Here is a 24,409-nt window from a genome sequence, read left to right as displayed (position 1 = left end):
TGAACCTCATCAGGTTTCTTTTGGCCCAATCCTCCAATTTGTCTAGGTCCCTCTGTATCCTAGCCCTACTCTCCAGCGTATCTGCCTCTCCTCCCAGTTTAGTGTTGTCTGCAGACTTGCTGAGGGTGCAGTCCACGCCCTCCTCCAGATCATTAATGCTGCTTTCCCCTGTGGAGAAAGGCTTTTCACTTCCTGTTCTGCCCTTGCCATCGAGTGACACTAATTGGTCCCTGCCCACTTCAGAACATCCTTGCTTGCATCTTTGTGGGCTGTTCCTGTGCGCCTCCGTCATATTTTCTCTCCGGCAAACATGCCCCATCCCTGTACCTTCTCCTCTGAGGACTGGCTTCCCAGCCCTGGCGCTGCTGCCGTTGATGGTTGTTCTCCGATTTGTCTGCGTGGCTTCCAGAGCAGAACTCGGCACTGAGGCCCACTTGGTGCCGAGTGGAGCAGTGTAATTGGCTTTGCTTGTTTTCCACCTGCTACCCCCTCTTACGTAACTGCTGTCAGTCGCTTAATGGCACCCAGTGTAGCATTTGCAAGTTGAAACCAGCTGTGCTTCTCCATGTCCGATTCTGTGATGCCATGGCCCTGTCGCTGTCCTCCCCTGCCCCCATTGTGTATTTGCATCTGATTTATTCCTTCCTTCGTGAGCCACTTTCCACTGGCCAGTGATGAATCTCATCGAGCGAATCAGAGCCATGCGGTGCTGAATAACCAGAGTTCAGAGCTGAATCCTGATTAGTTTGAAGCTGGAGCTTGGGAGTTTGAGGCCTAGTCAGGCCTAGGGTTTGGGTTAAGGGGCACTGAAATTGTGGACGCTCTTCTCCCCAGGGTTTAGCCCCATGCGGCTGAAATCTGGGTCTGATCAGTTGTGGGATTTCTGCCGTCTCAGATAAATCTTGGGAGATCCACTGTCCTGGCGAGCTTCCTGCCAACATCGGTTGCAGCCCGGCTGGATCAGGAAAACAGGTCCCTGCTGGTTTTGGACTTTTGCCCAGTCTCTCTAAACTAACAGGGCAGGTTTGTGGAGCTGAAGTTCAGAGGGCTTCGGATCTCTTGTTTTAATACCATCTTCCAAAGGCTTTGTCCTCTTCCCCAGCGTCTCACTGTATATGACTTTGGGAGGGGTCTTTTCTACTGCAACCTACAATTTCTTACTGGAAAATAGCGATAGCATTGGGTCCAGGCTGGGGCTCCTCAGGACTCACTTAAGACTGTCTATTGAATCCATTCCGTAGCCATCATAGAGTGGGTCCCTATGACCTGCATTTTTCTGGTACTCCTGTGAACGTGTTGTGGAAGTCGATACTTCCTGGTGGTGTGGGTGGGGGAGTGGAAGACGGATGGAATCATGCCCTGCTGCATCTGTTCTGTGAATAATCAGAGGGCTTCTGTGTCTCCAGGAGTATTAAGGCAGCTCCTCTGGCTGGCACAAACTGCATTTTGAAAGCTAAAAATGTTCCTCAGCAGATGCAACCTGCTCCAGATCCAAGGCATAGTGAGGTCTGGGACCAGTCACTGTACGTGCCCAAATAAACTTCTGTGCTGTGACTCTACACCAGGGGTCGGCAACCTTTCAGAAGTGCTGTGCCAAGTCTTCATTTATTCACTCTGATTTAAGGTTTTGCGTGCCAGTGATACATTTTAACCTTTTTAGAAGGTCTCTTATATAAATAAACTATTGTATGTAAAGTAAATAAGGTTTTTTTAAATGTTTAAGAAGCTTCATTTAAAATTTAAATTAAAATGCAGAGCCCCCCGGACCGGTGGCCAGGACTGGGCAGCATAAGTGCCACTGAAAATCAGCTCACGTGCTGCCTTTGGCACGTGTGCCATAGACTGCTTATCCCTGGTCTATACTCTGTGTAGGAAGCTGCTAAGCTCTTATATTGATTGAAGTAATAGGACCAACTTCCCAGTTGGGCTCAATTGCCATAGTCCCCCATGGACTTCTCTGCAGCCCTGCTGATTCACACCAGGTCCTAGAGCAGGGCAGATCTGAAGTGGATCCTGAAGTGGCTGGAGAGCCAGTGGAGCTGTCTGAGTTGGGAGAAGCCGCATTCGCCACCTGCTGGAAACTGGTGTGTCTGCGTCAGTATCGCTGCTCCAACTGGCTGTGTTGTTCAGACTGGCCAATTTCTTCCTTTGCTCTAGAAAGGAAATAGTTTTCTCCTGAAGTGGGGCCCTGGGGTTTGCCCTTTATCAACAGCAAAGTTGGTTTGTTACCAAATGGAGCTGCAGCAAGCCCCAAAGCACAGAGATGATTTTTAGAATCGGGAAATGTATTTAACAGGTTTCTAATAAAGAAATCGCTGATGCAGGCACCAAAGCAGCTAAATAAAGACTATAATCCTGAGCTGTGTGTTTTGGAGCTAAATAACAATAATTTATTCTCTTAGATCAATGTTCTTGGCACTAAAACATCAAAGCAAAAGTTTCCTCTTACCTTAGCTTGCCCCTGGCACAAACGCAGATGGAATCTCCTGCGTTTTACAGGCGTTGTGGGGAGTCTCTTGCAGGTTTAAACTAATGTAAATGGTGGATTCTCTGTAACTTGAAGTCTTTAAGCCATGATTTAAGGACTTCAGTGACTCAGCCCAAGGTGTGGGTCTGTTACTGGAGTGGGTGAGTGAGATTCTGGTGGCCTGCAATGTGCAGAAGGTCAGACTAGATGATCATGATGGTCCCTTCCAGCCTTACAGTCTCTGAGACTAAAAAATAACTGAGTTTATCAAAAGAGGTTAATTCACCTGGGTTTAATTGAAACTACACAGCGTGAGACACACATCTACAGAATCCCCACCCAGCACCAAAGCCCTTCCTGCAGGATATTGGGTTGCATAGCTGACATAACCAAGACAAACTCTCGTTGGCTGACTGCAGCCTAGTAGCAGGATGTTGTTATGAGCAGCTTTCATGGGAGATTGGGCAACTAGTGCTCACATTTGTGGATTGACCTGAATCATGTCTGTCTCTGCCTCCTTTTCCCCATCAGTAAAAAGGGGGCTAACTCTTAGTGTACCTCTTTAAAATCTTTCTGATGCCCAGCTGCAAAGCGCTATGCACATGCAAAGTATCTGTGCTACTGCCTCTCTCCTGGGTTTGCATATACCATGTAACCTGCTGGTATGTCCTATGGGCATATCCTGGGGCAAGGAGTAAGAGGTGCTGCATTCGTAGAATTCCCCGTCTTAAAGTGCTTCAGGGGAAATGGGCAGCGAATTAAAGGCAAGACTTTTGGGGCTTTGTGATCTAAGGGCTTGTGCTATGGGGGTGTTTGAATTATGGTCCCCCGAAGCAAATCTGGACTTCATACACAAGTGGGGAAAAAAAGTCTGGAGATCTTCTCCCATTGTCATTATGCATCTCAGTAAGCACAGTGTAGTTTACTTGGACAGGATCAGGGTGAAAGAGCAAGGGGAGCTGCAGGTCAGGACTGTGGCACATCAGCAGAACTGTGTGTTTTGGGACCAGCTGGAAGGGGTAGGACTGGAATAGTAGGGTACATCTAGAAGTAGAGTTGCCAACCCTCCAGGATTGACCTGGAGTCTCCAGGAATTAAAGATTGTGTCATGTGATGAAATCTCCAAGAATACATCCTGCCAAAATTGGCAACCCGAGCTAGAAGTCAGATTGAGATGCACTGTAAGAGGCTCATGAGTGGATCCAGGACTGGAATATGGAGGGTAGAGGCAGGTACTGTGGGTTAGGATACAGGAGCTATGTACAAGAAGCTTGCCTGCTGCTTCCCAGCTCTCTGTCCCTCCCTTGTGTCAACATTAAACTCCTCCAAACTGCACAAGAATGCATTTCGTTTTTACTCCTGCAGTTCCTCCGCTTCTTTTAGGCTTCAGCGTAGAGCAGGCACAAACGCCCCCCTCCGAGTGACTATACCGCCTTGTGTGAAACGCCAGCAGAATAAATCAGCCTCCCGAAGAGGGTTCTGTGTTGTTACAGCCCGGATCCTTCTGCTTTGCTGCCATCCGAGCTGACTTGGTGATTCAGCACATCTGCTCCAGACCCGCAGTAAAAGCTCACCTTTTATTTATTTATTTAACATGCTGCTTGCTGGGCTGGCCTCCTGAGATGCCCCTCTCCTCCCGCGGGATGCTCCCGGCGGAGGCAGCAGTCTCGCTTCTGCTTCTGCAGGGACGCTTCTGTTTTGCAAGAAGTGTGTGTCAGACCATCAGACATGGGCTATCGAGGTAGCGGCTGCTAATGGCCGTATTGGGTTATTCGGTTCTCTCTGCAGTGGATTCGTGGTGAGAGCCCCGCATTGTACTGGAAAAGATTCCATCTGGCTGGAGGTACCTTCCTTAGTCCTTGCTTCAGGTTCGTTTGGAGATAACATGTAGGTGTCTGTGCTGTTGGGCTAGACTCTGATCTTACTTCTATCGGTGTGTAGCTGGAGTTACGTTAGTGCCATATTCTCAGGTCAGGTAGGGATTCCATGGTCAAACCCAACATCATCTAACCAACAGCCAGCTCGTGAAAATCCGAGACCGCTGGTGTCATGTTCCTGTGGAGACGTACCCTGTCATTGTTACGTCAGTGACTCGGGGTACGTCTACACTACGGGATTAGTCCGATTTTACATAAACCGGTTTTGTAAAACAGATTGTATAAAGTCGAGTGCACGCGGCCACACTAAGTAGATTAATTCGGCTCTGTGCGTCCATGGTCCGAGGCTAGTGTCGATTTCCGGAGCGTTGCACTGTGGGTAGCTATTCCGTAGCTATCCCATTGTTCCTGCAGTCTCCTCCGCCCCTTGGAATTCTGGGTTGAGATCCCAGTGCCTGATGGGGCAAAAATCATTGTCATGGGTGGTTCTGGGTAAATGTCGTCACTCATTCCTTCCTCCGGGAAAACAACAGCAGACAATCATTTCGTGCTCTTTTTTCCTGGATTGCCCTGGCAGACGCCATAGCACGGCAACCATGGGTCCCGTTAAGCTTTTTTTTTTTACTGTCACCGTATGTGTACTGGATGCCACTGACAGAGGCGTTATTGCAGCGCTACACAGCAGCATTCATTTGCTTTTACATGATAGCAGAGATGGTTATCAGTCATTCTTGTACCGTCTGCTGTCATTGTAAATTGGCAATAAGATGACGGTTATCTGTCGTTCTGTACTGTCTGCTGCTATGATGGGTGCCCCTGGCTGAGATCGGCCGGGGGCGCAAAGGCAAAAATGGGAATGACTCCCCAAGTCAATCCCTCCTTTATGGTATCTAAAAATAGAGTCAGTCCTGCCTAGAATATGGGGCAAGTGTACTAGAGAACCAGTGTATCAGAGAGCACAGCTGCTCCGTGTCAGATCCCACAGAAATGATGAGCTGCATGCCATTCACGGGAGGTACCCTTGCAACAACCCCACCTGTTGCTTCCCTCCTCCCCAACCTTCCTGGGCTACCGTGGCAGTGTCCCCCCCATTTGTGTGATGAAGTTATAAAGAATGCAGGAATAAGAAACACTGACTTGTTAGTGAGATAAAATGAGGGGGATGCAGCCTCCCTGTGCTATGACAGTCCAGGCAGGACATTAAGCGGTGTGGAGGAGAGGAGCCCAGCATCCCACTGCTACGATAGTCCAGGCAGTACAGAATCTTTTCTTTACACAGGAAAGGGAGGGGGCTGATGGAGCTCAGCCCCCAGTTGCTATGATGAGGACAGTTACCAGCCGTTCTGTACCATCTACTGGGAATGACCGAGAATCATTCCTATTTTTACCCAGGCGCCCCCGGCCAGCCTCACCTGAGGCCAGCCAGGAGCACTCACGGGCTGATGGTGACGACGGATAGCAGTCATATTGTACCGTCTGCCACCGGGCAGGGGAGAGGAGTGGATACTGCTCTTCACTGCCGCAGCATCGCGTCTACCAGCAGCATTCAGTAGACATAGGGTGACACTGAAAAAAGTCAAGAAACGATTTCTTTCCCTTTTCTTTCACGTGGTGGGGGGAGGGGAGTAAATTGACGAGCTATTCCCTGAACCACGCCGGACAATGTGTTTGAACCTACAGGCACTGGGAGCTCAGCCAAGAATGCAAATAGTTTTCGGAGACTGCTGGGGACTGTGGGATAGGTGGAGTCCTCAGTACCCCCTCCCTCCATGAGCGTCCATTTGATTCTTTGGCTTTCCGTTACGCTTGTCATGCAGCTCTGTGTAGCCTGGAGATTTTTTTCAAATGCTCTGGCATTTCGTCTTCTGTAACGGAGCTCTGATAGAACAGATTTGTCTCCCCATACAGCGATCAGATCCAGTATCTCCCGTATGGTCCATGCTGGAGCTCTTTTTGGATTTGGGACTGCATTGCCACCCGTGCTGATCAGAGCTGCACGCTGGGCAAACAGGAAATGTAATTCAAAAGTTTGCGGGGCTTTTCCTGTTTACCTGGCCACTGCATCTGAGTTCAGATTGCTGTCCGGAGCGGTCACAGTGGTGCACTGTGGGATACCGCCCGGAGGCCAATACCGTCGATTTGCGGCCACACTAACCCTAATCCAATATGGTAATACCGATTTTAGTGCTACTCCTCTCGTCAGGGAGGAGTACAGAAACCGATTTAAAGAGCCCTTTATATTGATATAAAGCGCCTCTTAGTGTGGACGGGTGCGCCATTAAATCAGTTTAACGCTGCTAAAATCGGTTTAAATGTGTAGTGTAGACCAGGCCTCGGAGTGAAAAGAACCAGCTGTTAAATCTCCAGTACCCTCCCCTCCTTTCTCCTGCCCCCTACCTTATCAGGTAATAGGCATGACAGAAAACCCCGAACTGAACAGAATAGCTTGTGGAATTGTAGCTCGGTTGAAGTGAGGGATGGGTAGGAGAGACCGATCCCAAACAATGAGAGGAGAGGTGACTAGCTCCCAAATATACAGGAGTCTCTTGACAATGAATTGGATGCTTAATGGAGTCGGTGCCCAGAAGAAACTCTGAAAGGAAACCTCCCTATAAATGGGGTATCTTCTAATCCTGAGACAGCTTTTTGGGACTAGTCAGTGTGTAAGGGCTTGGAGAATCCTACAGCCCATGCTACCTGGCCTGGGCATAGAGAGAACTCACCACTGTCATCAGACCAGCTGCAGTTGCTTTAACATCCCAGGCGTCCCTCCCAGCTGTTTCTGCCAGCGGTAATTTCAGTCCGTAGGAGGGAAATGCAGCCAAAAAACCCCTTCCTCTTTCACTAGGAAAAGGTGATTTTTAAATAGACACCACTGAAACCATTTGGTGGGCAGCACATTGACAAATCTCAGGCAGCCACCTCCCAGAGGCAGCCACCTCCCAGAGGCGACTGCCGGGGCACACAGCTTCCTGCTAAGGCATTGTTAGCCTGGGCACTATGAGGTGAAAGTGACTCTGGTCTGGCTGACGGCTGAGTGCCTTGGCTCTTGGTACAGAGTGACACAGGATGGAGATGGGCCGTCCTTGCTGTCTCTTGTTTCTGCCCAAGGGCTAGAGATTTGCAGTCCTCGATCACGGCTTCATGATCCAGCCCGGGCAGATGGACGCCGCAAGTAAATCAGGTTTGGGACAGGGAGACTTTTTGTGCCAGCCTAGATGCTGTGTAGTTAGCTCTTTATCGGCCTCACAACATTGCGTGGGGTGATGCTGCTGAGGCTGTGGAGCTCCTTTCATAGAGATTTCTTTGCCTTTTCTGTGCAGAAGCTTCTGGTCGATATCCCTCCCCATCCCCCACCTCTCTGTGCAGGCTCTTGTTTCACTTGTTGCTGATCCTCTGCTAACAAAGCAAACCCGACAAAGCAATTTCTCTAACTATTTTGTAAAGGCCTGAAGCTTGGCTTGCATGAGGCTCTGGTCCTGCCAGGGCCCCTCGCCCTGGGGGCTGATCCATGACAGGAGAAAATGTAACACCTGGGTCTTGTTGCTGATTGTAATGAAAGGAGCACAGGAATTGTCAGCCTGGATCACAGCATGGGGTTAATCTAGACCCATGCCTTGTTTCCAGCAGCTTCAGGGGAAGGCGCAAAATGAAAACCTTGTTGTGGAAATTTCCACTGTGCTTCGGGGGAAGTTTCTTCCTAGCTTCTCTCAGTTTATGACCTGAAGCATTAGGGTTTATATTAGAGCTCACTGGAAATTTTCCATCAGAACTGTTTTTCAGTGGAAAACGGAGGTTTTCGAGTCAACAAAATATTTTTTGCAAAAAAAATTTACTTTGTGCAGAAAATTTTGACCTTTTAATCAAAAAACTAGCCAAAATGTTCAATTTTTGGACCAGCAATTCCAATAGGAAAAGCTGCCTGGATGTCTCTTGGGAGTTCCTAGGCATCCGATGAAGTAGGTATTCACCCACGAAACCTCATGCTCCAAAACGTCTGATAGTCTATAGGACTCTTTGCTGCTTTTACAGATCCAGACTAACACGGCTACCCCTCTGATTCTTGGGAGTTGTAGTTTTGGTGGCTCATATCCCCATTTTCCCCTATGGGTTGGGTCACCCAGCTGGATTACATCTTCCATGATGCACCATGGCAGCACAACTAATAGGTGGACCATGGTGTATCATGGGAGATGTAGTTTGGCCAAGGAGTCCGTTCTATAGAGAAGTATGGGGGCCTGGGGCACCTGAACTATATCTCCCATAAGACCTTGGGATGGGCATTTCTGAATCAAACTTTTGGGGCTTTGGGGGGGGGAAATTTAGTTTTCAGCTGTAAATTGTCAATAATAAACTGAAGTTTTCAGTAGGCAGGAAAATATTTGCCATACACCTGTGGCTTATATTCCTTGTATATTTGTTGATCCGATCTAGCGGGTCTGTGGAGTTTCTCCATTTATAAAATGAGCTTTAATGATGTTGAGGATGGACGAATATCTGTCTATGTCCTGTAGGTCTGAAGTTAAGCTGGACCAGGCAGCCCCGCTTCTGGGGTTTCTGCCGCCCCAAGTGGTGAGGGGACAGGGGAAAGCCAGTCAGCGGCACTTCCACAGCAGCTCAAATGTGCTGCTTCATTCTTCGGTGGCAGGCTGGCGGCGGGTCCTTCATTCCCTCTCTTCCTCTTCGGCAGCAGCTCAAAGAGGTAGAGAAGGACTGAGGGACCCAACGCCGAATTCCTGCTGAAGACCCGGCTGCGCCGCCCAGTAGTGGATGGAGTTCCACCCCTTTGTTTTGGCCACCCCAATCACCTGCTTCCTTAGCTGGTGCCTGGAGCTAGCCCTGCTAATGACTGTTCCTGTCGTTAGCAAGGAGGATATCCAGTGAAGGCCCCCTGTTCCATCTGCACATGGAGTGGTGCTCTAGTGGCTTGAACATAGAATTGGGAGCTAATATTGCCTGAGTTCTGATCCCAGCTCTGCCGCTGACTTGTCCTATGGCCTTGGGCAAGTCACTTTGCCACTTGATGCCTCCGTTTCCCCATCTACAAAATGGGGATGAAGAGTCTGACTTAATCCTCCCAAGCTCCCTGTGAGATAATTCGTTAATGTCTGTGAAGTGTGTTGAACAAGTCAAGCACTAGATAAGGGCTAAGCCTGATCCTTGCAAGATGCCAGTGTAGCCCCCCTGGTGAGGAAAGCTTGGATGCCTCTGAGATGAAAGAATAGAAGAAACTCTGCCATCCCCACAGTGTGATGCCTGTGCTTGACAGGCAACGCAGGCAGCGTACAAGCATGTCTATCCCAGCAGGAGGGAAGAGCAAGGGGAGGGTGGAATTATAACTATTGTCTTCCAGGCTTTTTAAGACCTGCTGTGAATTTTTGGACTCTTTGGCTTTGCGGAGACATGACAGAAACCGGCATGCATTGGGGAGAACTCATCAAACCCTCAGTGAAAAACCCCTGTCTCCAGGAGGCCTGCAAATATGTTGCGGGGGGGATGGGGGAGATGGGGAAGGAGCAGATGCTTGCCAGGGTTATGTGTAGGATTTTATTCTGTCTGGGCTGTGAGCCTGCACCTGTCTCCATGGTATCTGAAGCCACATGGCAAGGGTGGTGGAGCATTCAGCAGTGTCACCTAATAATTACATAGTATGTTGACAGGGCAGTGTGGTAGGGAGCTTTTCAAACCTGCCCTCTGTGTTATGGTGCCCATCACAGGGGTGTTGTGAGGATATAAACACAGTCAAGAGTGTGAGATGATTTGGATAACGGAGGCCATGAGATGGAATTGGGTATGCTGAACTGTGTCGTAAGCCCTATACTGCAAATGGAGATTTCCCCTCTAACTCAAGTGGCAGGGGCGTGGGATTTTGGAGCGGGAAGCTCTTGAGTTTATCCCCCATGTTGCTCTGAAGTTCTGAGTGACTGAAGCACAGTGACACGGGGGACTGGGGCTAATGGAGCTCAGATCTGGCCCAGGTCGGCAGGGCCTGGGAAGTGGCTCTCTCTCCAGACACATCTGTTTGCTAGGCGCCCGTCCCAGCGTCGCAGGGCGGCTGTTCCATGCCGCTGGTGCTGACTGAAGTACCCGCTATGCCCGCTAGAGGTTGCTGCCCGGAGCAGGCCCTGTGCAGCCAAGACCTCGCCCTCCCTGGCCCCAGGAATGGGGCATCAGCTGGGTAAGGCGGCCCCAGTGGGAAGGGGGTGAAGGAGGAGGGATCCCTGGAGAGCAGCCCCCTCCCCTGCCAGGGAGGGTAGAGGGAGCTGGGGCCTGGAACTTGCCTGGGAGGTGGGGAGGGAACAGAGGCTGTGCCTGGGGCCCACCTGGGAGGTGGGGTGCAGAAGCCAGAGTCGTTCTGGGGGTGGGTGGCTGCCATGTACCAGGGGAAGGGGTTAGGAGTTGGGGAGCAGTGCTGGTGGCAGGAGTAACAGGCGGTTGCTAGTGAAGGCCAGAGGGGGCCAGCCTCGTGCCAACGGGTGGGAGAGGGAGGTCTGTGGAGCCGCCTGTTCGGTCACCAGCACTGCTGACTTCGTCCTTCTCTGGCAGGTCCGCCGAGTCCCATGCGTTTCACGAGGCTGGGCCTTCCTAAGGCAGGATCCTGCTGGCTCTGCATGGGAGGGATCCCATGGCACTTCTTGGGACCCTAGAGGTTTGCCCGGCCACCCCACATTTCGTAGCAAGCTGTGTACCTGGCTGTGCCTGCCAGATGTTCTCCACCCTCAGTAGCTGCATACCAGTGGTGGTGGGTGAAGTGATTCCTCTCTAGGGATATAAACCAGTACTTTCCTGCATTGGCAGGAGCTGCTTGTGAGAGAGGGGACAGCCACAACCCTGCCTTGCAGGGAGAATCCACTTCATACAATGATCAGGGCTGCCTAGGAGAGGCAGCTGGTTTGCAGTGGGCTCTAGCAGTGCATCCTGCACCTGGCTGCACGCCCTTATCTAGGCAGCTCACTTTTTGGGGCTCCCTTGTGGAGAAAAAGTTGCAGCCACTTTGCTCTACTGCATCTTATTCCTCCCCCTCTCCCCCAACCTATGGTGGGTTTTCCACCGCGGAACATGTCTCGAAGGGTCTCCGCTTAAAAGCGATGCTGTAGAACTGGAGCTGAATTGGTGTAAGACTGGGACCTGGCCTGTCTCTGCTATATGTGTGTGCAGTGCTTAATGCCTCCACCCCCCCCCCGATCCCTATTGGGGACCCTCTAGGTGCTACCACAATCTGAATAATTAATAATAATCCTAGCAATGGATCTGCTTGGCTCTTAAAAGAAATTTAAAAATGAGCTAATTTAATTACATTGGGACCCATTGGCTGTGTCCCTCCATCTGGGGATGTCACAAGTTCTTGATGCCCCTGGGGAGGAGGGAGAGAATCTATTATTCTTGGAAGTTAACAAAATTTACCAAGTTTTTTGCTGATTAATAACCTCCCCCTCCTCTGCTCAGTGTTTGTACCTAGGCTATTCTTCCTTCCTGTCAGCAGGTTTGGGGGGCTTTTAACGCTTGTCCTGCCTGCTGTTGTTCCTTAAAGGCATCTTGAACTCTTGTACTGTATTTCCAAAAGGAAGGTCATGTCAGGTGACGGGAAAGCATTAGACATGATTATGCTGTTAATATTAATGGGATCCTTGATGCATCTGCCGCTCAGTCTCCTTCCCCACAATGAATAGCAGCCCTGAATCAAGGCTGCAGCTCGGTTGTACTAGCGCCTTTCCCAGGGCTTATGGGGGAGAAGGAGGGAAATCTGCATTAGACCTAAAAATACTCTGAAGTCGCATTTATGGAGATGAGATAATGTATGTTGAGACTGTGGGGGAGATTCAGAGCTAATGGGATGATTTACAGGAAGACTTGGAGATTCTAGACACATGTAGAGGAAGGGCTTGTGAACAGATGAGCCAGCTTCGTCCCTGATATAACTCCAGTGAAGTCAAAGGGCCAGATTCTCAGCTGGTGCAAATGGGCGCAGCTCTGTAACTATCTCAGAGACTCAGACTGCGTCAGTGATGCACATTGTCAATGCGGAGACGAGATAAATCATGGAAAGAAGGTATTCACTCAGAGATTCGAGATAAAGGGAATCTTTTAGGAGGCTTTAAGAGATCATAAGACACCAGTTTCAATGTGAATAGGAAACAAGAATTTATTAAGAGGCCAGATTAAAGGTACTTTGTATTGGAAAGAAAGAGAAATCGATGACTCCATCTGAAGGAAGAAGCCAGAGAGAGCCAAAGCGAGCAATTGTAAGGAGAATTACAAAAATCAATGGTGGGAAAGGCACCGAGGGGCTTGTCGGAAGAGTGTACAAAAAGTGCAAAGGCCAAGAGAGCTGCACCCAGTCATTCACCACCAGCCCCGCCAGTTTCACTCCGCTGCGGCAGAGCGAGCTTTTTGGGTCTTACTACCCTTGGGATTGCAGGCAGCAGTGGCTGTAGCTTTGGCAGGCGCTGTTGTTCACAGGGCCGCCTTTGCTCAGAGGTGATGCATTCAGAAAGCGAGCGAACACCTTTCAGGAAACAAAACAGGCCCATGAAATCTTGGAACACTTGAGTCAAGGGCTGGCGCGAGTGGCCTATGACTTCGTGCATTCCAGTGTGATCAAAAGCTAGTTCTCACTAGTGGCCTGTTTCTAAAAGCTGGAGGAACAAAGGGAAAATATATTGATCACTTACATCTCAAATTTTCTGAGCGTTTTACAAAGTATGTTTACAGCAGTCACTTCAGCTGCTGCTGACATGCAGCCACCTCTGTGGGGGGACGGCAGCAGCTGCATAACACACAGTGCTGCTTGGAAAACAATTGTAGTGTAGTGTAGCTAGCAAAGGGAATTTTAGGTAGGCAAAATACCTGATCTGTAATACCAATAGCACCTCTCAAAGCACTTTGCAAATGTTAATTCACTTGAGCCCTGCAATGCCCCCATTGCAGCGCAGATGGAGATGCAGAGGGACTGAGAAGTGAAGTGACTTGATCAAGGGGCACAATGAGGTGTCTCAGTTGGAGAGATGGGACCAGAATCCACAAGTTTTAACTCCTCCATGCTCCTGCCGCTAGACAACTTGTGCTCAGCATAGCCAAGGAAATGGGAGTGATCTGAATGATTCCCAACAGCCTCTTCTTTCACGACACCAAACCAGTGAAATTACCTTGTCTCCATGATCAGTTGCTCTGCCATGAGGGATACTGCAAGACTCTGAGGACCTGGATATGGTACAGGGCCAAATTTCTAGGGCCAAATGATCCCTTTATCACTTGCCAATCATTTAGAAACTGAGCATGAGTCTGTTGTAGTGTGCAAAGAAGCAAAGTGTAACATTGATAATATCCAATTATTACAGCCCAGCAGGTGTATAATAAACACCTCTGATGTGAACGTGCTGAACGGAAACTCTTCAATTGAATTCAAACTGGAACAGGTACAGAGAAGGGCTACTAGGATGATCCGAGGAATGGAAAACCTGTCTTGTGAAAGGAGACTCAAAGAGCTTGGCTTGTTTAGCTAACCAAAAGAAGGCTGAGGGGAGATATGATCGCTCTCTCTAAATATATCAGAGGGATAAATACCAGGGAGGGAAAGGAATTATTTAAGCTCAGTAACAATGTGGACACAAGAACAAATGGATATAAACTGGCCATCAGGAAGTTTAGACTTGAAACTAGACGAAGGTTTCTAACCATCAGAGGAGTGAAGTTCTGGAACAGCCTCCCAAGGGGAGCCGTGGGGGCAAAAAACATAACTGGCTTCAAGACTGAGCTTGATAAGTTTATGGAGGATATATCAATTAATTGCCAAAATTAGGCTCTTTGATTACTAGCGGTAAATATGCCAAATGGCTTGTGATGGGATGTTAGATGGGGTGGGATCTGAGTTACTACAGACAATTCTTTGCTGGGTGCTGGCTGATGAGTCTTGCCCACATGCTCAGGGTTTAGCTGATGGCCATGTTTGGGGTCAGGAAGCAATTTTCCTCCAGGGCAGATTGGCAGAGGCCCTGGAGAGTTTTTCGCCTTCCTCTGCAGGGTGGGGCAGGGGTCACTTGCTGGAGGATTCTCTGCACCTTGAGGTCTTTAAACTATGATTTGAGGACTTCAATAGCTCAGACACAGGTTAGGGGTTTGATAAAGGAGTGAGTGGGTGAGATTCAGTGGCCTGCATTGTGCAGGAGGTCAGATTAGACAATCATAATGGTCTCTTCTGACCTTAAAGTCTATGAGTCTATGAAAATGACGTGCCCTTGGGGCTGTGCTGGGAGAACCTTTGGGAAACTTCAGCTGGTGTGGAGTGCAGCCTGCATGTGGCTCAGGGAGTATTTGATGCTCAGTGTCCGTGGTCTGCACTGACTTCCAAGTGATTTCTCAGATGAAATTTAAGGCATTGGCATTGACCTGTAAATGGTCTAAGTCCTGGCTCTGCAGAGACACCATCTCTCTCCATGAGATCCTTCAACGTTTGCTATCGGGTGCTCAGACTCTTAGAATCCCCTTTTAAATGGGGGAAGGGCTGGTGGTCCAATGAGGCCTTCCTCTCTGGAGGGGCACCACCCTGGATTTGTTGCCCATCAGAGCACCCTGCAAGGAGTGTCTAGCCTCAAAGGCTTTTATGGAAGGAGTGGGGTAAGCTGGATCCAGGTGGGTGGAGTGGGGAGCATCCTATCCTAGGGCAGGACTGTGTCCTTGAGGCTACTGAGCCAGCTGAGAGAGAGAGAGAGAGAGTGTGGGTGTGTAAGTAAAATAAGGATACAGAGCTCTTTGATCACTGGGCATTTGATTATGTAAACGATTTAACATTGTGGGTTGGCTGCTCCATTGATTGCTTCAAGAATAATTTTGCAGCGCCGGCTGACTGACTGTTAAGTCCTTCCATACATCATCAGCTGGGTTGTGGTAGTTCCTGTGGGCTAAGAAACACCCATCAAATAAAGGCACTTTTGACAGTGCAAACTGACTGTGCCAACATAGTAAAATCTTATATTCCCATAACACCTTTCATCCTGAAGGGCTTCTGAAGGAATCAGTCTAGCAGCCTATGTGGGGTGTTGTGATGTCTGTCCGTTCGTGCATAGCAACAGTTAAGGACAGAAAGTGAAGGATAATACTGTATTCAGCAGAGACTGGAGGGGGAAATTTAAGAAGATGGAATTTCATTCTCCAAATTGGAATCTGATCAGGACACTGAGAGATGCTGTGAGATCAGGACTTCAGCATTCTGTCTTGTGTCCCTGGGATTGTCAACACGGGGGCCGATCAGTGCCAGTTGGGATGTTGTAGGACAGGGCTTCTCAAATGGGGGGTCGGGACCCCTCAGGGGTTCGCGAGGTCATTACATGGAAGGTCATGAGCTGTCAACCTCCACCCCAAACCCGCTTGCCTCCAGCACTTGTAATGTGGTTTAATTTATTACGGGGGTTGCACTCAGAGGCTTGTGATGTGAAAGGGGTCACCAGTAAAGAAGTTGGAGACCCACTGTTCTAGGAGGTTTTGTTTCTTCACTAGAGAAGGGGACTGTGAAACAGGGTTCCCGGGTGCCACTCCCAGATCCAGCCCTGGCTCTTGGTGACCGTCAGCGAATCACTTCTCTCTGTGTCTTACTTTCTCCATCTGTAAAACAGGCATAGTCTTTGTCTAAGACAATCTGACTTACATGGCCTCTGTCACTTCGGTGTCTGATCGCCTCACCGTCTTTAATGCGTTTATCCTCTCAACTCCCCTCTGAGGTAGGGCAGTGCTAATGTCCCCCTTGTACTGGCACAGAGAGACAGAGTGACTCACCCAAGGTCCCACAGGAAGTCTGTGGAAGGGCAGGGACGTAGTCTTCCAAGTAGGCACTCTAACCACTGGCCCATCCTTTGTCTCTTAGTAATACCGATCTTGAGGGATGTTGTGAGGATTCGCTGTTGTCTGTAAAGCATAGTATCGGGGCCACTTTTTTTCCTATGTTGTTTCTTGCCATGTGGATGCTTCTTCACTAGATCTGGACTGAGACACCCCCGCCCCCAAGCTTCCATTGCTTTCCAAACAGCCATCGGATTGTGACATTTGGCTACCACTGATATGGAACAGATTGGGATGGGTGACCTAGAAGACTAGGTTCCAGTGGCGCCACCTCCCCCCCCCCCCACCCCAGCTATCTCATCTCCTGCTCATGAGGTCTTGTGTGTGAACACATTGGTCTTTGTGTTTTTAAAATTCTCTTTGGGGACACCTATCAAGTTGCTCATGTTCTGCAGAAACGATTGAATGTGTTCTTGTGAAGATGTTGGACATCTTCCTTGGAAATTTGTTCCTTAATTCACTGTAGTGCCATTATTTGCTTAGGTTGTTCCTGACCTTGCTTTCTGCATGCAGCTTGTTTGGAGAGACAAAAGGGTGGAAGGGGTCATCTGCGTTGAAGCTACTGAGTACCTGTGTTCTCTGCAGAGCAGACCCTGTGCAATAACAATGGAAACTTCATCACTCAATGAACAGAGCTGAATGTGAGTGATGACTATCAACCAACTCGAGTACAATGTTTAGACAAAGAGAGAGAGAGAAATGTTTTGACAGGCAAGCTGCAAAACAGGTCAGGCGGGGATGCATTAATGTTGTTGTTTTGTCTTTCTCTGTGCTCAGATCTATTTTCAGAGGGGACAGGGAAGAGGGGAGTGAGTAATTTAAAGTCCACTCTCTTTCCTGTGGTACAGCAGAAGGTCAGAAGACTTAAACGAGCTTGGTCTTGCGGTCTCCTTAGATGGTTCCTTGATTAGATTTTGTGGTCTCTTTGGAGGGTTTCTACCTGACCACAATACTCTATGGGATGACCCAGTACCATTTAACTGGACCTCTGTTCAGGAAATAGCCAATGCTGGCATGGATGATCAATCTGGTGCAGGGTCCCTTTGGCACAGATGCATTAGTGAAATTGTAATGGATTTATCTCTTTGAGAGACTCTTCCATCACCATGCCATTGGGACCTCTGGATGGTCAAGAATATATTGTAGGGGAAGAGTCCTACATTGGCAGGGAGGTTGGAGAGGGGAAGGACTACATGAACTAATCGGTCCATCCCCTCTGTAATTTCAGTGGGTTGTATTCTGTTCCATCTGTCACTGATTCTGTAATACATGCTGTCAATAGTAAAGGGCCAACCAAACTCCTGACCAGTATGTTGGACAGCAGATGACTTTTTTTTAATATGGGCGGGCACCTGTTGGATGAGGCTATCTGATTACAGACCAGCATTTTGGTGCTAGGCCCAGTGATCTGGTGCTTCATCTTTTGCCCATCATTTTGTGTAAATAATGATTTACTTAACCCTATGTAATGAGTTGCTTGCTCCAATTCTGGTTGGGTGCATTTTCTTCTGTGGCATTGGTAATACCTCTATAGGGAGTGAATGAAGTCCTTGGCTTATGCCTTTTCACTGCATGCCATGGAGGTAATGCTCTTTGCTGAGAACACCCACCCAGGTTCTGATTTCCCTTACACTTATAAATCTGCAGTTGCCCCATAGCTGCGTGACTTGCACTAGAAAAATGTGGATCTTTCTCTCTCTCTAATGGCTGGTCCACATGAGTGGATAAGAGTCTACTACAGCTAGCAGCTGATGGAGTTACTACTTTAGCTGAAGGGATAGAAGCTAATGCTTTTAGCTTGGAAGGGTTTAGACTCAAACCGTGTTGATGACCAAGGTGGGGCTTTGTTGCAGCTGTAGGGGAAGAGAGGGAGGAAATATCAGGCAATGGCACAGGAACAGGGACAGAGACTGTGTGTGTGTGAGAGAGAGAGAGAGAGAGAGAGAGAGAGAGAGAGAGAGTGAAATGCTGTGGGAAAGAAGAGAGCGGAGTAGCTTTGGGGAGGAACCACAGAAGAATGGGGAGGAAAAAATGGAGTTAAACCAAGGATGGACGCCAGAGGACAAAAAGCGAAAATGCAGAGGAAAGGAAGAAACGAGAAGAGGGCCGGGAGATGAGCGGGGGAAAGGCTGAAAAAACAGGCGAGATGCAGCAAATGCTTTGATTCACAATGTGAGGTGACGTTAGTTGAGGTGTCGTCCGCTGCAAGTAGAGGCATCTCCAATCAAGGAAGGTTGGGAACTGCTGAGCTCTTCAGAGCAATCTTCCCTGCTGCCACTCATGCATTGGCCAGCCGGGGTGGGGCTGTGGAGGGGACTATTCCCAGGAGCGGGATGAGAAGCTGAGTGGGTCAGCACGATGCATGTTGAGAAACACTGCAAACTAACATCTAGCTGAATTCAGCTGCCTTTGCTGATGCTCACTTGCCATGCCTCGTGTTGTCCCAGGAAACAATGAGGAGAGACCGAAGGTCTGGAGATCTGCCCTCTCTCGCTGGAGGTCTCTGAGCGCGGTTCTGTTAGCATTCTCTGTATAGCACTCAATGTTTGCCAAGTGCTTTCACTGGCAAGGACGAAGAAGCCACTCTTAGTGTTCTACTCATACTGCGTATCTTTGGCTGGATCTTCGATTGGGATTGGGCATTTATATAGCAAACAAGAACACCCAGAAAGGGGAGAAAACCTCATGCTTCAGGGTTTAAGCTAAGCTCTAACTAGTTGGGTTTGGGATGAGACCTTCACGGGGGCAAATTATTGCACCTCTGCCTGTCGCAGGGTTTATTGTACTTTCTTCTGAAGCATCTAGGCTGGCCTCTGTCTGGGAGAAGACTCTGGGCTAGATGGACAGATCAGTTTCATGGCAGCAAATCTTCATTGGCCTCGCTGGAGTCACGGTCGGTGTAGCTAGCCGAGGATCTAGCCTATGAACTTTAGAGATTGAGTTCTACTAGTTGCACGTGCCTTTCTAAGCAAGTAAAATCCCAGCAATCCTACGAAATGGTGCCATGCTAGTGTGCCTGTAAATTACCTGCATTGAGGGAATTAATTTATAATTATTTCTGCATATCAAAACCTCCCATGTGACAGTCTCTTCTTGCCACCCTCGCTAAACACGAACAATATTTATGGTTTCACAGAGGTCAGTGGGGTTACTGGCATGAGTAAAATTTGCTCCTGTGAGTTGGGGTGATAGGACTGGACCCTGATCATGCAGGTGTCTGAAATTTTCTCTTGTAACACATACTGAATTTAATCTGGATCGATTCTCCCTCCTTACCCCTCCCCCCAAAAATCCACCTCCTAGTCTGCCACCAACTGCATTCTCCATCTCTCTCAGCTCTAATCCCATTTAACCCCCATCCTCCCCAGGTAAGCCTGGAAGAATACATAACCTTTGCAGGGTGCCCCGGAAACCAACAAATGCAGATTCTCTTAGCCCAAGTGGGAAGTGAGTTCCAGGACAGTCAGCATCCCTTCCATCTCTTCTAAGGCCGGGCCAGGACTTGTGGGGTGGGTGGGCTGTGTAATGATAGCAGATGACGTGAGCTGTGAGAGTCACTTAGAGGCAAGCGAGCCAGAGAGACCCATGAGGACAGCCTGTGTCCAATCACTACACGTGAACCCTGTCTCTTCTCTACCAGGAAGAGTGCTTCATTAGCTAGAACCACAAATGCCTCGGCACTTGTCCTCTCCAACCCCCACCCCCAGTTTTCCTGGCTGAAGCGGCTGTAGCTTTTAGCTTTACTGCTTCAGCTGATTGCAACGAATATGCAGCTCATGGAATTCAGGTCCTGGTCAAATCACAGGCATCCCTGCCAGCCGAAGGGAAATTGCTTTGTGAGTGACCTACGGTGCAACCTTTTGTGCCTAACAATGTAAGAGGATCTCAGGTTACATTGATGCCACAGTCAGAATCTGCCTCGTGTACAACTGTGAGACTTTTTCCACCAGAGTTCTGTGGCAGCAGCTGATCAAAGCGACTCAAAACCAGGTTCTTTAAAGACAAGCGTTATTTATTCACCCAGAGGTACATAGCAAGCAGGGGAAAGGGACTGACCAACAAGAGGCCTGTCTGGGTCTTCCCAATACTTTAGTCTTTCTTTGCAAGTGTTGGGCAAGTTTCACTCAGCCCAGACACCTGACTCATGGCCTTGGAGAGACAGACTGCCCCTAGCCATGTTCTCCCAGTGTGCCTGTGTCAGAGACTCATCTCCAGGTGTTGCTGCCCACTGTGCCTTACTCCTCAGCTCCTCTCTAGGCCAGGGTCTTTAATGGTATAGTGCCCCTTTGATCCTAAGCTTGGACCTGGGGAAGATTTAACCTGCCAGCCTGTTTGGAGCCAGGCAGATGGGCATTTCCCAATTAATGGACCCTCCCATCATTCACTTACAGATCCTGGGTATTCTGTCCCACTGTACAATATCTATCATTGTTTCTTCACCTGCTTGTTTTCCCCCAGTGGCCTTCTTTGATTTAACTCCATGCAGTCAGGCAGGATCGTATCCAGTAGGTAAACTGCAGGGCCTAGGATATTCGTAAAACAACAATACAGAGAGCTCCCTCCTGCTCTGCACGGGGCTTCCAGCATCTCCCTCATCTTCTCATTCATGACACTTTACGGTGGCGTTAATCTTTGTGATTCATCCCTTTGCAGGCACTCGTGGCCCTGAGCAGTCGCTGAGTAATGCTATGAGTGGTGGTTGGTTGGGTTTTTTTTGTTAGCGGGGTACGAGTTTTCTGTCAAACATGCCTCTCCCTGGAATCTTCTCTGATCCGAGCACATTGTTGGCTCTTGACGAAGGACACGTAATGAGGAGGACTGTGGCCCTGCTGCATTGCTGAACAGCTTTTCTTTTCCAGGTGTGTGCGGCTGCTGTGGCGCATTGCGTCCCCGTTACAAGAGACTAGTTGACAATATCTTTCCGGAGGATCCAGAGGTAAATGAGATTCCTGTTTTACTTCAAGCACAATAACTTAACAGCCCTCTGCTTGCTGGATCCAGTCCCAGAGTTTTCACGTTTCTCCTGCGTGTGGGATTGCAGGAACTCGCTGTCATTCAGTGGTATTCACCTGTACGCCAGGAAATGCTGTGGTAGAAGAGGTGACTTTTTAAGGCTCTCTGGTTCATACACGGAGGATTTCGTGTTCTGTAATATGCCCTTAATTTTTGTTAGAAGCATTTTATGTTGGTACCAAAAGCCCAAGCCCCTACCACCTGAGCAGGGCCGGCTTTAGGACGTGAGGGGCCCGATTTGAAAGAGCTGCTGCTGAAATGCCACCGAAGACAGTGGCAGTGATTGAGCTGCCGCCAAAGATAGCTACAGCAGCTCTATCAGTTGCTGCTGTTTCTGGAGGCACTTCAGTGGAGGGTGCGGGGCCTCTCTTCTGGACACTGCAGGGTCCAAATCCCGGGAATCGCTGGAATTGCCTAAAACCAGCCCTGCCCCTGAGCTATAATGGCCTCTCTGGGTTTGTCTAGACTAGGGTTTAATTAGATTTGCTGTCAGCTCAAGGTGATGACCACAGCTGTAAATGCTAGTCTAAACACTCCCCAAATATTTGTTTCAAGACACAAGTGTGTGTGGTTTACCCCAGGCTGAGTCCTGGCACAACCATTGGAGTGTTTAGCCTCGTGTTTATGATCTCGTTCGTTAACTTGAGTTAATTGCAATCATTTGCACATCCGTAGCACCATTTGTCCCCTCATTCGGAAGTACTGGCTGCTAGTGACTTGTCTCAAACTCACTCAGTGGCAGAGCCGTGAATAGAAGGCACCTAGGACTCCTGGCTCCCAGGACTGTCCTAAACAGTAGACAACAGAGCCGGGAATACACATCACTGCAAGGTTAAAAAGCATCTCACATTGGTTTCTTATTTCCCACATTATGACATAAAGTCTTTGTTTGACATCTGTTCCTCCTTGTGTTTAGCTGTGACGCTGAGTATGTTTCCCAGACTTGGAGAAGAGCTCTGTGTAAGCTCAAAAGCTTCTCTCTCTCACCCACAAAAGTTGGTCCAATAAAAGATATTCCCGCCCTGACCTTGTTTCTTTGACATCTAGTGGATAAAGTCACAGGTGGATGGGTGAGAACATAAACAGGGAAGCAGGAGTGGCAGAAGCGTCTCCAGACTCAAGACTCCTGTTTTCCTGCTGAAGTCCTTGGCAGTACAGAATAAGGGAGGAGGAATGTTGAAAACATCTCACATGGGAACAGAATAATTTCTAAAGAAAACTGTTTTTCAAAGCTTTCCATGACACACAAGCAGCTTTCTGGGATAATTACCTGCCCACTCGAAAGTGTCAATCCCCCAGCTCTCTTTGAAGATGCTGTCATCGTCCCACTAAGAGATGTATTTTTATCTCAACAACTTTGTGATCTGGTAGAATGAAGAACTAACTGCTCCTTTAATACGTTGCAGTATAATTTTGTCTGGAGGAACAGATGAAATTTTCTTTTCCCTAAAGAGATGTTCTGCTGGTGGTGTCTATAAAATAGATGTATAATAAATGCAATGGATAGATGGGAGAACAAGATGCAAGCTAGCAGCATCCCTGGGTAACTAATTGTGACCACATACATGTGAATACCACCAGGCGCGAGTAGGAATTGAACCTGGGATGCGTGGCTGGTGGTCTCATAATGGGATGGCAACAGTATCTTCAGAGAGAGCTGGGAGACTGATACTCGTGCTGAAAAGGCAGGTAATTATCCCAGGCTGCTTATGCAACCCCTGCAGGTGTAAACCACACAAGGTACAAGGCAGAATCAGGCCTGGTATCTTCCACCTTTGTTGCTAAAGATCACTTGGTTCTAAAGATCCTCTTTGGAAGATGGTGAAGTGGTGAGATCTTGCATTTCTACAGCATCTCCCATCTGAGGAGCTCCAAGTGCCCAACATTTGGCACCTGAATGGGTGGCCTGAGCTCAGCACCGAGTAGTTGCTATCCATGCAGAAAGTGTGTGGTTTGCCACAGCTGGAGATAGAGCTTGGGGACAAAAGGGGCAACAGCGGAGGTGAGATCTAACAGACGGGCTGCGTTTCTTTAAATAGAGTGAAGTGAATTGAATGGTGATGCAAGCTGGCGGATTGTCAGCCCTGGAGGCAGAAGTCTCTGTTTATTCCCAGCCCAAGTTCCACAGCCACCAGTTCCTCACAAGGGTGCTTCAGGCATGACCCTGAACTATACAGCTAGTTCAGCCTTCGTCTAGTCAGTCCTTTGACTCTGGACTGAGGCTGCCAGCTTGTGCCAGCTGGGAACCACAGTGACTCCTCCACTCATTTCACATAGGCTGCTGGACAGCAGACGCCTCGGTGCTAACATACTTACAGCTGACTGTAGGGTTTCTGGCACCTTCCTCTGAATCATCAAGAATCTGGCCAGCGTCCAAGATATGAGACACTAATTGACTAATTAGACCATTGGTCTGACCCAGTGTGGCAATTCACGTGACTTCCAGTGCTCTCGATTTCAACCTGGAGGCCGAAAGCTCCGTAGCCCCTTCCCTGTGCCATTCCTTGGGAGTTGCCTTTTGAAATGCAAAGGAGATCAAACCCCGTGTTGGTCTGTTTTCCAGGATGGGCTGGTAAAAACGAACATGGAGAAGCTGACCTTCTACGCACTGTCTGCGCCGGAGAAGCTGGACCGCATCGGCGCGTACCTTTCGGAAAGGCTGATCCGAGATGTGGGCAGGCACCGATATGGGTAAGGGACAGCATGACACTGACTCTCAGCGATAATTACACTGTGTGCATAAAGAGTGAGGGCCCAGAGCATGCGGGAGAAGGTCCAGGCAAAGATTGAAGCTAATGGGATGAATCTGCGCCCGAGCACTGAAATAGACATATGTCCTGGGGGACACTCAAACTACTGTGTTCTCTGTTGCCTGGGCAGCTACACACCCATCAGGTTACACCTGGACGATGGCATCTTGTCACCTGTGGACCTACACGTGGTGCGAGACCGGGAATTGCACTAGTGTGCATAAGCACAAACTTTCTCTGGCGCCAGTGGGTGCTTGTGCCCCCCGCCTCTGCCCCACCTGCATCCCAACCCCTTCCCCAAAGTTGCTGCCCCAACTCCGCCCCCTCCCTGCCCCATTGAACCCCTGGCCCAGCCCTGCCTCTTCCTTGAGCGTGCTGTGTTCCCCTTCCTCCCCCTTCCCTGCCAGCTGTGCAAAACAGCTGTTTCGTGGCGCAAGTGTTGGGAGCTAGGGGGGAAAAACGGGCATGCA

The 24,409-nt window shown here is 49.1% G+C and overlaps 1 protein-coding gene across 6 annotated transcripts in view; it reads left to right on the top strand.

Moving 5' to 3' along the window:
* The window catches only part of EFR3B (EFR3 homolog B), a 152,249-nt gene that overhangs the window by 60,620 nt on the left and 67,220 nt on the right, over positions 1 to 24,409 (top strand). For 4 of the 6 annotated variants that reach the window (XM_030555132.1, XM_030555128.1, XM_030555129.1 and 1 more), the window contains exons 2-3: positions 21,036 to 21,112; positions 23,753 to 23,880. In XM_030555132.1, coding sequence (XP_030410992.1) covers positions 23,859 to 23,880 — 22 coding nt within the window. In that variant the 5' untranslated portion in view covers positions 21,036 to 21,112; positions 23,753 to 23,858. Of the gene's footprint in view, positions 1 to 7,506; positions 7,529 to 21,035; positions 21,113 to 23,752; positions 23,883 to 24,409 lie in introns of those variants that run through there. The other 2 variants (XM_030555131.1, XM_030555134.1) reach the window with 2 other exon arrangements.

Source organism: Gopherus evgoodei, chromosome 3 (assembly GCF_007399415.2).
Source record: "Gopherus evgoodei ecotype Sinaloan lineage chromosome 3, rGopEvg1_v1.p, whole genome shotgun sequence".
NCBI classification, from domain to species: domain Eukaryota; kingdom Metazoa; phylum Chordata; order Testudines; family Testudinidae; genus Gopherus; species Gopherus evgoodei.
The sequence above is the reverse complement of the archived record's forward strand: the minus strand, read 5'-3'. Positions and strand labels throughout refer to the sequence as shown.